General features: G+C 35.8%; 1 protein-coding gene across 10 annotated transcripts in view; it reads right to left on the reverse strand.

The window, feature by feature from the left end:
* Positions 1–4,276: 4,276 nt before the first annotated feature.
* Positions 4,277–15,144, reverse strand: part of LOC112987094 (erbin) — a 114,334-nt gene continuing 103,466 nt past the window's right edge. For 5 of the 10 annotated variants that reach the window (XM_064501769.1, XM_064501770.1, XM_064501772.1 and 2 more), the window contains 7 exons: positions 13,653–13,796; positions 12,652–12,783; positions 10,681–10,890; positions 9,660–9,752; positions 8,991–9,065; positions 8,293–8,423; positions 4,277–7,524 (listed from right to left, as the gene is read on the reverse strand). In XM_064501769.1, coding sequence (XP_064357839.1) covers positions 7,470–7,524; positions 8,293–8,423; positions 8,991–9,065; positions 9,660–9,752; positions 10,681–10,890; positions 12,652–12,783; positions 13,653–13,796 — 840 coding nt within the window. In that variant the 3' untranslated portion in view covers positions 4,277–7,469. The remainder of the gene's footprint in view (positions 7,525–8,292; positions 8,424–8,990; positions 9,066–9,659; positions 9,753–10,680; positions 10,891–12,651; positions 12,784–13,652; positions 13,797–15,144) is intronic. The other 5 variants (XM_064501774.1, XM_064501775.1, XM_064501773.1 and 2 more) reach the window with 3 other exon arrangements.

A 15,144-nucleotide genomic window follows, 5' to 3' on the forward strand; every position in this document is an offset into this window, starting at 1 on the left:
AAGTAACAAATCAATAACAGGTTAGCTTTAAAATACTCCTAAAAGCTACAGAATGTTTTAAATTATCACAATGAGGAGGTTTAAAAGAAAATAATTTGAATTTTTTACAAAGCATCAAACAGGAAGGTTATCAGTATATTATATAAATTTAATTATAAATGCAGTTTTATCTGGTTGTTATTACTACAGGTGTCAACTAAGTTTTGCAAACAAATACTAACATTTTATAACTTATGCAAAACCAGTATAAAATATATTGTTAGAAACAAATGGATCTCAATATTAATGCTGAAAAGTCTTTCAAAATTTTAGTATCTTGTGACAGCTTAGAAAAAAGCATATCAGTATTAGTGCTGTAATCAAATAATTACAGTTTACTATTCCTAAACCACAAGTCACTTACCACAGAGTTATTTCCATTATTCAAATCACCAAGTGTATTTTCATAGCTTTTAGAAGGAAAATGCAATAGAGAAAAAAAGAAAATGTTTGGAGGCTTTAGCTGTTCCAGCATAGTTTCTAACCTTTGCATGCATCCAAACCAACCATCAATCATTTTACATTACCGTTAATCATATAATGTTGTCTTGCTTGCTATTTCATTTTTCCCAGGATTTAATATGACAACTAACCAGCTGTTAAAGTTTCTTTCAAAACTTATTGGAAAACCTCACTTTCTCAGTAGAGGAGCCATGGCTTTCAATGAAGTACTGCTGGCAGAAACATTCTCAGCAAAAATAAATTCTCCATAATCAAAAATGATTGTCAGTTATTCTATTGTGAGTGGAAGTTGTTGCAAACAAAAAACAATCAAATTTGCTAAAGTGATCTGATGTTAGCAGCCTTGGCATCATGCTTTCAGATCATGTGTTTTACTGATGCATACTTATAATTCAGTAAAAAGCTTTCTGCTCCTGTTTTTTTCCCCCTCAAAGTTTCTTTCGAAAATCATCCAAATCAGCAATTGAACAAGAACTTCTCTGTAGAGCACCTGCTGCCAGTTTCACTATTAACAGATATTCCTTAAGAAGTTTATCCAAATTAGTATTTTTTACAAGTCTCACAAATGAAGGTGAATACTCTGTCAACATTTTTAATGTTGCTAGTGAGGAAACAAATAGCTAAACAATTTGCAGTATCCAACCATACCTCATGAAACGTATTAAGTGTGGAGCCAGATATTCCTTCATGTTAGGCAGCTGCAATATAGATGCTTACTGTGATTGTAAATATTATAGTTCTTGATGCCCAAAAGTTCAGAGCATGCTAGAAAAGCCATGCCATTTCAGTGATGCGCACTTGCATATAGAGCCGTTCGTTGCCACCTTGGAACCATTGCCAGCCTAGCTGCATGATACTGTTCTCTTGCACCTTTTTATTACATCTCCGAAAGTGTCCTCTCTCAGCCATTAAGATACACCAGCTGTAGGTTAACTGAGTGTTTCATAGCTCAGTTACATTTATCTATAGCTATTAACAGATTCTCCATTAAACACAATATAAGCATTGCAAGCTACTTAAGTGCACAAAATTCTGTGCAGATTATTTCTGCTGTAGCGTAAAATATGTATGTTGTAATGCCTATTCCCTATTTTCCCCTGTCTTAGCTGAGATAGCCTCACCTTCCCTCCATGTTTAATTTTTATTCTTAACACTAAGCAATATTCCAAGCTGCAGAACAGAAATACAAATTGTTTTCTTGTAAACAATACAAGGAATAGTGGATGCAGGAATGCAGAAAGTCGGAAATCAGAAAGGGAGAGAGGGACTGCAAGGAGGTTAATGCTATACTTGAAATGAGGCTCATAAATGGTAAGAGGAAGGGAACATTTGATATTGGAATCTTCTCCTAGTTTATTAGTTTGTCTTTATATATTTTGCAGATTTTAGCACAGCAAAGTAAAGGTTGGGTAAAGCTTAGAGTCCAAGTACAAGTCTTCAGTAAATATAAGAATCATCAGATGGGGTCATGTCACAGAAAATTGTTTTATTTATCACTTACTTGTTGAGGATGGGTAAGAATGTGAATTAAAACAGTGGGTTCCCAAGCCTAGAAGCAAGTGACTTGTAGTTTTTATCAGCTTGATAACAAAATACTATAGTGTAACAACATCAGTTATTACAGTCATGATATGTCTTCCATTTTTCATCTTACAGGATAAATTCTAGACTAGCAGTTTTCCAAAGAGAGAACCAACTAATGATAGGCTTTTTTGAATGCAGTATCAGCCCCTCATGGAGAAGTCCCTGACCTGAAACAACAACGATCTTGCAAAACTTCTAATTCCCATAATGAGAGGAAAATTGTTTCAGAAGGTGTAAGCTTTTTGTCAACAAGAACAAAATTTGTTTTTGGGAGGGTGGAAAAGATGCAAATTGTCCTTTTAAATGAAGACTATGTGAAGTGCTCTAGTAGTTTTTAATTTTCTAGATAAGACCATTTAGAACAAATGATCTACCCTAATTGAGGCACTCAGAACTTTCTCAAAACCTTTTTTTTTTTTTTTTTTTTTTTTTTTGAATCGATTTACTCAGATGGTCCTTTGGGAAAGGATTCTTTCTGCCAGAAGAGCAGAAGACTTGATAATCGTGACTTCACAAAAAGCTTCCTAAAATCAGCCAGACCCAAACTAAGTACAAAAAATTGAATAAAAGATGATTTTTGAGAGAGATGTTTGTTCTGTTATTTGCTTTGCTTTCGTATACATACAATAAGGAAAATTTATCAAAATAGTGCCCTTATTCGTGGCAAAATATGGCTCCAATTAAGCTGTGAGGAATCATAGTACTACATAAAACTAACATTCACATGGAGCTGGGAAGAATTTCTGCTGTAGAAACAGAAGTACAGCTCAGATAAAACAATTCGCTTTATACAGAACTCCTCCTCCCGGTTAAATACTCCTTTGGCCAAGATGGATTTGGGCACTATAGCAAATAATAAGCAAATCTGAGTCTAATTTTATGCATGTTGGCCAATAATTCTTCAATTTGCAGGATGACAAGTAGCATATTGCCTGAGCAATGTATTGAAGAGACAATCATTAGATCTAAAGTGATTTTTTCAGCTCACTTCAGTTGACCAGCATACGATTTTACAGAGAAATTTTCACTTCTCTTCCTCTGGCTACTTGTTTGTCATATAACATAAATTGAGACAGGGACAATCTTATACTGCATTTGCAGTGTATGGCATAGTGGGAGCCCAGTTTCAAGAGAGGCTCATAGATGCTGCAACAGAACCTTCTGGGCACATTCTGAAATCTGATTTAACCCAAGTCAATGGAAATAACATGCCAAAATACATTTTCTCTCTGAAAAAGTGCTTCCACTCAGAAAAGCACAAGTTGAAGCCAACTTACAGGATCCATCTAAGTTGGATCCAGCCTTAGGTGTCTGATGAAAAGGTAAACTGTTGACTAATGAAATAAAGTAGATCAAAGGCTAAGTTGCATAGGAATGAGGCACACCTATAAATACCCCAGAAATGAAAAAGAGAATAAATTTGAAGTCTGATGCATAAAAGGCAGAAAAGACAACACAGACTCCACAAGAGTCCACAGGACAAAATGAGGGGGCAGGAGAGGGGGAATTCCCTCAAAGGAGGGGAGCACAGGTGCAAAGAAACATCAGCAGGGGCCCAGTGCTCCAGAGTCATCAGGGCTGTAATTCAGAATCTGTTTTTTTCCTGTAGAGAAAACTCTAGGAGTGAGTTAGCCAGACTAATATGCCAGAGGCATATATAAAAAGGAAAAAAAAAAGACAATACAATTTAATTGCATGAATACATTGTCAGGCAGTTTCCAAGAAAACTGAGTGTAAATCTGCATTATCTTTCCCTTGAAGTTTTGTGCGCCGCTCTTCACTTTCTTTACCATGTAACCCTTGTATCCTCTCATTAGAGCACTCCCAAGATGCTTAAAATTAACCCTCCTCCTTAACTTAGTCATGCCTTCTCAGTTATTGAAGCAGCTTAATTTACATCAGGCATAAAAAGACTACTTACCTTTTTAGGAAGGAGCCTATCTATCCATAGCCTAAAGTCTAATGTCTTAGCCTAAAGCTCTTATACTCAAATACCTTTATGAATAAACTAGTCTTGCAACACAATCCCCTAGAGCAGACCTCTGGGCACTGAGATGCAGGGAGCCAGCTAACACAAATAAGCTTTCACTAATAGATACTCATAGAGGATGTGGTCCTACAGAAACTATAGAAAAATAAAACTGTGTTATGGAGAATTTCCTGTAAGTTAAATAAATCAGTTACACACAACTTTAAAGAGCATTAGTTTATTATCTATTCTCCATGTGTTACTCAGAAACAGTCTAATTATATACAAAAATTTGGAATGTTGAATAAATGCTGATCAATAAAAACATCATTTCATAGCTGTTGACAAGGGAATATTTCTAAACAAAAACAAAATGATCAAAGGTTTAACTGTGTGTTGCTTATTGCTATGTTTGTGTTCATAGAATGCTTTCAAGTATATACACATTTTTTTAACTCCAGTCCAAAAAAGAAACTCAGAAAAATATTTACACAATAAATATGTGGGAGATTTCATCTTTTCACTATATCAGTTGAACTGATTCTTTAATGAACTATTAAGAATAGAAAGAATTAACAGAGTTTGCATCAACTCATTGCTATGCTGAATAACTTATGCTGCTGACGGATTTTATTCTATTCAAGAAGTAGTCTAAGAGGCATTCAAAATGAAAAGTGCTGATACGGTTTCTCCTCCTACTGAATCCTGGCTGGACTAATTCAGGAGACATCTTCCTCCCACTCTCTGCAAAATCATCTAGATTGACATTTATTTATTTACCTTTACACACAGACACTGAAGGAACAAACACATTTCAACCCATTACAAACTCCAAGGTTTGCTGAGTAAAATCAGCATAATCAATGCTTTATTTGATGGTTAATTTGTTAATTTACTGAACACAAACTTTGGCCAAGGATTTCCACAAGTAGTACTAAACTTCTTGCTGTAAATCTCTACTTCTAACCATAGCCAAACAGTTTTTGGTAGCATTTTCCTGCCATACATAACTCTGCAAACTAAGTGACGCAATATAGTTTAAAACTTCTGTTAACATTAAAGCAAAGTAGAATACAATTATTCATCAGTGATATTCATCAGAGATATATTTAAAACGTACTGCAAAATGTATATAAAGTCCATCCAAGATCAGTAAAGAATCAGTTCTGCTTTTTGAACTTTTCCCTTCCCAAAGATACAAGTTATGTATAAGACCAAGTTAATTCAGGACTTGTCTGTATGCATTCCCTTTAAAAGGCAGTGTGTGATAAAAATAACATGATTAGAAGTAATGAAGATGTGATGTGAACATTTTGCATTTTCAATAAAAAAATATAAACTAAACAACAACAAAAGACATCTTAGAAGGGGAATACTGAAGCCTGCCATTATATAGCTATGTTTCTCATTCTTTTCTTTAGAGATTAACAGCACACAGAAAATAAGTGAATTTTATCAAAATACAGCACATTTCTGCTAATATATCAAAAAAATCATTTCCTATGTAAATATTACTGCAAATCAACTAAAAAGAATTAAAATATACAAAGAGTTGTTAAAGGGTTTCAATTAAAATTAGAACTATACACAGTACAACAAGCAATAGTTAACGTCTTTGAAAGAAGTGCAATAATATTGGAGTTCACTTACTTAAAAAGTACTGCCTGTTTTTTAATGCTAGCTAGGTATAATTCCTTTCTCTTCCAGCTCATTTTCCCAAAACTAAAGAAGGCTGGTGTTTTTGCTAGCTTTATTAAAAGCATTTATTTTTGTACATATGGGTTGAAAAAAAAACAACTTACACCAGTTTCAAACTACCAACTTATATGTAATTAAAAATGAACCGCAATAACTAAATATTGCTCCAATGACAGGCTAATCATTAGCCCTAATTAAAAACAGTTATTGGTCTTCTATGGCACTTTTCCCTGGTCCATAACAACCGTGTATTGATTATCACTGCAGATTATGCAGTCTCTATTCAATTACAAAGGAGAAAGAAAAATAAAGTTAATGTTTCTGGTAAACAAAATTAATAAAAGCATAATTGAATATTTTATACAGTAATAAGGAACAAAGGCAGCCTGTGGTAAATCACTATTATATTAATATAGTTAGAAACCCTTTAATGACTCTGAAGTGTCTAGTTCACATTTAAAGTTACCTGTAGGAACAGCCCTTTAAGAAACATCATTACGAACTGGTGGGTTGTAAGTACGCCCTCCCTTTGCTCCTCAGCTCCCCACAGCAATTCTCCATCACCATTCAAAGTTTCACAAACTTGCTTTGGTTACCTAGCTCCACGCATATGGTTTCCTTTTTGATTAACAAGGTAATGCAAAGGCCAAACAAAATCAAGATGACGTTCATAACCCTTCCTGCATCATTCACTTTGTGTGTTTTTAGATGTATATTACAGGCAACAATCTTAAAAACTGGCCATTTCAGTTTCATTTTTAAAAATCTATAAGATTAAAATGGAGTACTTTATAAAGATAAAAGCATCGCCATTTGCACAAAATTGGGGATTTCCATGGCAGAGAAAATCTCTGGGCACATTTCCACAGTACAGTTGAAAAAAATTATGTATGCAAAAAAACCCCAACTAAACTTGAATCGCATGTGGCAAATGAATATTCAATGACTACATTAAGAACAAATCCTGCAGAAGATCACAAATTTGTCATTATAGTCTTCCTAAAAAACACCATAAGCTTTTATTGCATTTTCTATTGGTAGACGTACACTCCAAAACTAAACAGTTTTTCATCACTCTTGATTCCAGATTTAGATAGCAAATAGTTGTTTCACCTGGCCTTTATTCTGTCCAACCAGCACCACCTTCCATCTACCCATTCAACTATACAACGTGCACATAGCAAAGCCAACGTTTCATATCTCCTGTCCACATCTACAGAAGTGGTTTCGCTAACACATTAATATCTGGTGAATAAAAATAAAGGCAATAAACAGCTACAGGACAGACAGCCCGGCCATCTGTCCATTGGCTACAACCTAGGCTTCTCAAAGCCTTGCACAAAGTTTAGTAATGTGTATGAATTATCCAAAAATAAACCTACCATCTGTACAAAAAACAACACAGGTTTGTTCTTGTAGGAGTGATCCTTAGATTGCTATAATGCTTAAAAACAAGTTTATTCACCATATGCATTTCCAAAATGATTTCCTGTACGTTCTATACAGTGGTTTTTCCCCCTTTAACCACAAGTTCAATATTTCATCTCCTGTACAAATTTTGATCATAGTTTAAGTCCCTTTCATATATAAAAATAGTCAAAATATTCAGTTCCCCATAAGTCCTTCGATGAATCTTGTTGGCTTTTTCCCCATATCCACAGTATTTATGAAGAAACCTCTCGTACAATGATGAGTTCCACTGCATTCTGAAAAGTCTTTAGCAAAGATACTGCTTGTCCATGATCAATATTGATGAAGCTGTATCCATTAGCCTAAAAAGAATTGAAAATAGCAGTTTCATATTTCATGGTAGTTTATTGAAGCTTAAACCATGATTAAAATAACCAATTTTTTAATGAATGCAGGCAATGAAATATTGCAGATTTGCATATTATCATATTATTGATGAGTAGAACATGCTGCAGGCTACAAGAAATGAAACTATTCTGTTAGCCTTGGAAGAATTTTGCCCCAAAGATATTGAATACATGTGCAAATAACTTCTAATTCCTGTTACTGTATGGAGGTCTGGAAGTTTCCATCCACCAGATGGCTACACCAGTAAGAGAACTAGGACCTGAAGCTGGCTTTCTCATTCCACTAAGAAGAACGAACAAACATGTTCAGAGTTATTTACTTTAATTACCCTGAAAAATACAATCTTTTAGTTAGAACAATTGATCTTCGTTTAGTTCTTTGCATGCTAGCTGGCTTTTTCTTACGTTGGAGGGATTATGCTATGTTTTCAGTCCGCTTTTGTTTTAGAAACTGTTCATGTTAAGTTGCAATTTCAGATACAAATGTATTTTTTCTGAGAAAAACTGAAATGCACCAAGCCTAACTCTATAAACATTCTCTAGCTAGGAATGTGGTGAATAATTTTATCTTGAGACTAGGCTCCAACTTGAAGCGTGGCTACAGCATTGAGTGTCCTGTTAACCTGTTTCCACAAGGCAACAAGGGCTTATACAATCACACTGCCCATTTCCTTGACCCCTCCCCAAGTAACTTCTGAACTCATTAAACAATTTCAAACGAACCTGACACAGAAGAGGTGGTCTGAAAGGTACTGACTCCCCAGAGAAGAACTGCAAAGCTGCAGCCCAGAAGCCGCAGCTCCTGAAACGACGTTTGCTCTCCTGCCTCGGGAAGGCTGGGGTCTCTGGCTCGCCTGGCAGCAGAAGGGGCAGCCAGGAGGTTCATGGTGGGACCTCCAGGATGCAGCTCAGCAAACAGGTAGTTTCTGCCAGTGCTTCCCCATGTGCAGCCCACCAGCTTGGGGAGAGGCAGCAAAGATGGGCAGGAACTGCAAGATGGAGGTGGTGTAACAACAAGGTGCAGCTGGGGAGAGGGGTTGTGAGGCCATGTCTGGCACACAGACAATGTCTGTGTATTGAGAATACTGCACAGGAGTGACAAGTAACTGAGTGACTGTGAAATCCTCATGAACATGCTCATGTTCCATCTTGAACAACAGCTTTAGGACTATTTTGTCTTTACAAGTGTGAAAACTGGTCAGAATTTGAAAGATGATCCAACTGATTAATGCTTCAGTCTTTATCACCTATCCTAATGTTAGTGAGAAGGAAACTCAAAGCATCATCCCAGCATACAAAAATGCTTCTGGAAAAGATACTGGCAATCTATAGAAAACTTAAGCATTCTGCTCTTGGAAAAAAAGCAAACTAAAACTGAACCAGTATATTAGACAGGCAATTTAATTAGATAACAAAAGTACCTGAATTATTTTATCTCCAGGCTGCAATAGCTTAGATGCTGGTCCTTCTGGTTGCACTCTGGTTACAAATATACCCTTGAAAAACAGGTGGAAAACATTTTTGACAGTTTACTTCATAAATAGTATGGTAGCATGAAACTGATATAATTCAAAATATTATTTCAATTTTCCATTTCAAGTAGAAAAGCATATAATGCTATTTTACAGCTCTATCTGCTTTTGTGACTGCCATTCTTTTCTGACATTAAATCCAAGAGAACTGCTTTTAAAGAAGTACTGAAGGGCAAATTTTGATCTGCCTGATGTTTATTTAACTTGAGCCTTTGTTTTTTGGCAGATGCATACATCAAGATGAATTATCAACCACTGGAAAAGGTTGTAGGCTAAATCATATTCTCTTTTAAAGGCTTCCTAATTGTAAGCCCCATAATTCACTTATCTGGAATCTGTTGCCTGATGTCTAGAAGACTATAAAACACACTCAGCTAGAGTCATTGTCTGGACTGTCACATGGCCACAGTGCTCACCTACTCTCTTGATTTGCCATAGTCATGTCTTCACTTCTCTCCTACCAGCTCCTGGAGTTTGGTTTTTGTTTTGTTTTTAAGCACTGAAAACATTTGCTGATCAGAATGATTTTAAAAAGATGCATTAGTATAAAATACTCACATCATCTTCAGGTCTGAACGGATTCCCTCTACCGCCAACTCCTCCTGATATACTAAATCCAAGCTCAGGATCCTTGTCAATCCTCACTCGAATCTGAACGTTACAACCAAAGTTAGAAAAACTGGCTGAAAACTTAACACCCGACACTGATGAAATGATTACTAAGTAATTCAGATGAAGAAAAACTTTTAAAAATAAAATTATGTAAAAACTTGTTCTTTCTCTTTCCTTGTTCCTTCCAGCTGAATTTTATCAAATCTGGCTCTTGTTTCACTTTAAGTTCCACATAGCTAACACTGTCCCCCTTTTCTCTCGCCAGAAGAGTAAATTCGTAAACTTACTTTGCACAAAATTTGGAGATTCTTATTCTAGTACAGAATGAAAACAGAGCTCAAAATTTTCTGTAAACCAAAGCAATTACAGAGGAAACAGCCTATCTCCAAGAACAGAAAGAATGGTACTCACAGTGACAGGACCATTAAGAGGTATGTGAATTTCTTACACCTTCATCTGTCTGCCATAGACAAAACTGGTAATTTTCAGGCATGCATCAGACACTCAGACTTTTTTAATCCTGGCTTTTGTTTAGGGTTGCATATTACTGTATTTGCAGGTTATTGAACCATTCTGGACAGCACTGAATAGATGCAAAGTACTCTGAAGTGCATTGCTGCTTTGCCTTTTTTCAGTTATTACATAAATAGTGAGTTGGTGATCAATAGTGGAGAAAATTTCTCACTAAAGACATGGAAGTGTAGATTTCTGGTATATTCTTAAAAAATCTACCACATTTAAATCTCTTTAACAATGTGCACATAAGCAGGAAAAGAGCTCAAAACCAGAAGGAATGTGATTTCAACAGCAGGACTGCACTGAGCTAGCGTTATCTTCTGCTGGAGTTAAATTCCTAAACGATTTCAGTCACCATCTACAGAGCAGCCGTAATGAACAAAAAACAATGTAATTATTTGCCGCTACTAACAGACAGAAGTCATATATTCAAGTTTCATTTTATCCTTACCTCTTGCTTTACCATTTCATGGCTTTGTCTGGGAGAACACTGGGATTGTGCATAGGGAGGCTGGTGGGCAACTTTCAACATCAGATAATCAATTAATTGTTCTCTAGATGGATGTCTTGCTACTGATGATTGAGGAGGGAGATGATGGACTTGGCTGTAGTTTGCCTGTGGTCTTTGAGGCTGGCACATCTGTCCATTTGTCAAAGGTATCTGAATAAAACATGAATACTTTTTAAATCATATATTTTATGAGCAGCGAGCCTCAATTCTTCCTTAATTATTTCAATATTTCTCATGCTTGACTGCTTTTAATTTTAGGAGCATTACTAAAATTACTATTCTGGATCATGTACAGTTGCATTCAACTTTCATTATACTCATCAGCTCTGACCTCTCAAAAACAAATCTGAAAAACAAGAACTCTGAGCACTGATTTGCTAGAACAGACTATACAAATTCTTCTTTGCTTTAGCATATATTTAACTGAGTTATCTCAACCATCTTTTTCCTAGCCAACCATCTTTTTCCTAGCAGTACAACTGACAGTATTGCTATTTAGTTGATATAATTATAGCTTTCACTTTTAGTGCATGAATTTGCAGAAATTTTTGTAACAATTTCAGTAGATCATACATAACTTTAAAATCCGACACAGCTAATAAACAGAAATTATATGCTCACAGAGCATCTTTGGGTGACCACTTCACAAGAAAACCTTCTGAGCAAATTCATAAAGTAGTTCAAGATTTTAATGTCAAGACTGTAATAAGGATATTTCCAACAAATGTTATTCTTTTGTTAGAACATGCCACTTAGATTTGGCACAGACACCAAATAGCAGTAAAATTCACAACTGTAAAGACATACAGTGCATTCCAATCATTTCGCTAAAAATGATGCTGCAGGCAGCATTTCTTATTGAAGCCTCCAATTTACTGTTTGGCACTAGAGCTCTTTGTTGAGATGGGCAGCATTTTCCCTCCTCACCTGAAGGCCTCATGCACTTACCCAGTTCAAACAGTTCATCATCTGCCTGCAGAATTCCCACATTCCAAAAATGCTAGAATTTTGAGCTACACGGTTTTCTGCCTACCACCATTATCTCACTCATTATAGGATAAAAAGGTATTACAATACTCTAATTCTCAACATGATAAATAACTGAAATGTGTGCAAATTTTGACTTTTAACCATGCTATGTGAACGGACATATATCAGAACCTACTCTGTTAACATGAGTTTGTGTATCAAAGTGATTCTGAAAAGTGGGAGTGAGGCTGGAAATATTTTTCTGACCTTATTTACAAATCAGATATATTAAAATTACAAGATTTTCCATTTCCTCTTCTGAAAACTCTAAAACATGGTGTGAAAGTAACTATTTGTTGCATGGTCAAAGGTAGAAAGCTTACACAGGCCGCACATAACAACTATGCAATTTCCCAATATCCAATATGTTTGTAGAAATGCAAATGAAGTTAATAAATGTTAAAACCAATCTACTACTGCACTATAATAAATAACAAACACCCATTTTTACTGTAATAAGTCCCGGCAGTATAGATGGTCCTTAAAGATGCATACAGAATGTCATCCTACCAAATCTAGCTTATTGCGTTAATTTGATCACAACAAATTTAAAGTTTTTTTTTTTTAAGGTTTCATTACTTTTGATCTGCTTTCCTAAAACTATTTGCCATATTCCGATTTCCACTTACAGTAATATCTTATGCTGTAAATTTCTTCTTTCAAAGTCCCTGCTGAGGAAAAATGAAAACTGCCCCCCATAAAATTAACAACTTTGTTTTCCAGAAAGAGAATGCCATTTCATTTATGCCACCTTAAATACTGGTGCAAAAGTCAAATGCTGTTTTATGTTTTCAATAAGCCCCAGTTCCAACTGCTGTCTTTCTAGCAAATGTTTCTATAAATGGCAATATATCCTATCTATGGTGTCATGTAGCTGATTACCTGCACAGCTACTTTCTTCATGCTGTCTGGAGGAACATCTTTGAGGCTAAGTGTGGCAGATGAGTAATTCTGCTGTCCCGAAATGAATACCTCATCTTGGCACTGTTCTCCTGGAGTAGAAGCCTGGGGATGCTTTAAAAAGAATGAAGCAGTAAGGAAGAATGTCTTCATACTGTCAAACAACTAAAAAGTTTTCTAAAAAAAAGCCAATAATAAAACATTTGAAGAACTTTATTGTTCTCTCTCTTACATGAATAACTAGCATACTATTTATGTAGGAAATGTAAACCTTGCCAGCCAAGACCTCAAAAAGACCTCACACCCGTAAAATGTTGCTGGACATTTACAAAAATTTGCAACTGCAGAGGGGCTTTTGATCACCAATACACTGTTAAGAAAAGCCAATAAGTGTTAGGGATTGTCCATTCAAGGATCCACAAGGTTAACAGAAGTTTTCCATTGCTCACTGTGGATACCGTAACATCACTCATGATGCTTAGGATTAAGGAATTGTTTCCTAATATTTCTTACAAATCAAAATATTCGTTTTCTTGAATGCCCAAAATATGTTACAATATACAATATAAAATATCTTACAATATACAACATCATCAGAAATTCGTTGGGGGAAAAAAGCATAATAAAATATTTGTTCAAACCTGCATCAACCTAGGTTGAATTCAGAATGCTAATCTCTTGTTCACAATATGTAGAAGGACAAAATCAGGCATTCTTATATATGTTCAATCATACACAAGAGCCAATTAGCAAACTATTTCATGGCACTAAGTTGAAAAGCCTTGTAGTAAGGGTAAGGCATATGAAGTGAAAGCAGTTCAAAGTATTTGTTGGTGCCTATAAAAAAAACTAGCACAATTATACTCTTTTAATAAAAAACATTGTCTATACATAAAGATAATGCTTCACCAATTTAAAGGACATCTCTCACAGTTTACTTGTTCCCCCTGTATGTATTGGAATAGCCTCCTGTAGGTACTCACTCGAACAACGTGCACACCAGAACCTCTTCCGTCTGCAACACTCAAGGCAACACTACCCTGGCTGCCATGCAGATCCCTAGAGCTGCCATAGGGAAAGCTGCTAACTGCAGCGTAATTGGAATTAAAGGACCTAGACAGCATGCTCTGAATAAAGAGGGGACAGATTTAACAGAGATTAGTGCAGCATGCATAAACCACAAGACATGTTATACATAGACTAATACAGACATATTCCATTGTCATGCAAGATAAATACCATGCAAACAAAGAACAGTGCCACTGTAATGTATATAAAGCAACTCAGTGACCCCTATTTACCTTTATTTACTGTAAATCAGCATGCGACCAACAGTTTACATACAGAGTTACACGTAAATAAAGCCATTCATGTGTATGTGTGTCTCGAAAAACAACAAAGGTGCACGGCTTATCTAAATTTCTAGGTTTTGACTGAATTTCCAACCTATCAGAGATGTTGGTAGAAGCAGAAGCTGACAGTCAAGGTGCATACCTGTGGAAAACTATTTGATTTTCTGTTACTGTTTTGCCTCATTTTTCCCTACTACTTGTACAGTACAAATAAAAATTCCCCCAAATTCCCATCTCTGGGTAGTTAGCTGTGTTTTCTTGTTATTAATACAATGTTGTCGATGTCTACCAGGTATTTCAGTAGAACCCCATTCAAGGAAGCGAACAAGCCTCATTTAAACAGAGAGAGGCTTGTAAGAAACCTCAGAGGCCATTCCTCTGTGACTGTAGGCAACCAAAAAGGTAACCTAAGCTCAAGAACAGATGTGACACTGGTTTGATTTTGAGCTATATTACCTTGCGAAACTGACATCTGCAATATTGGTGAGAGTATTAGAGAAAAAAGCAGTAGACACATTATCTTGCCACCATGGACTTCCGTAGTTGTAAGGACAAAGCAAAAGAAAAAGACAGTACAAAAGTAAAGGGAAATCTCCTATGTCCCTCCTGACAAATAAAGTAGACCTATCTTAAAATGCTGACCAGACCCATGGTGACAGGGATATATTAGTATTAAGAGATACACCAAAACCCACCAAAACCCAGCAAATACAAAGCTTTTTGTTCTTATAAAGTTCCTAATTTTTTCAAAGTAAAAAAAAAATTGGAAAAATTCACAACACACATCATTTGACAAAGATATTTCAACAACTCTTACACAAATAAATGCATTTTGGGGTTTGGCTGTTGACCACATATACAATTCTCATTTTCAAAATACTCACTACTCACTCATCTGGCAGACGTTTTGCTCTTTCAGACTAGCTTTATCCTGTGAAACTAAAACAACTAGTTTAATAATGAAAGTCATATGCCCCTGCATATTCATACTTCTCAGATGCCCTGGTACCAGCCCTTGGAGACCCCCCTCAAAGAACAGTATTTACTGACACTACTTGGTTTTTCTTGGTCAAGGCTTACCTTCACTTTGGAGAGCACTCACTAAACACTCAGCGAGAGGCTT

Source organism: Dromaius novaehollandiae, chromosome Z, assembly GCF_036370855.1.
Source record: "Dromaius novaehollandiae isolate bDroNov1 chromosome Z, bDroNov1.hap1, whole genome shotgun sequence".
NCBI classification, from domain to species: Eukaryota; Metazoa; Chordata; class Aves; order Casuariiformes; family Dromaiidae; genus Dromaius; species Dromaius novaehollandiae.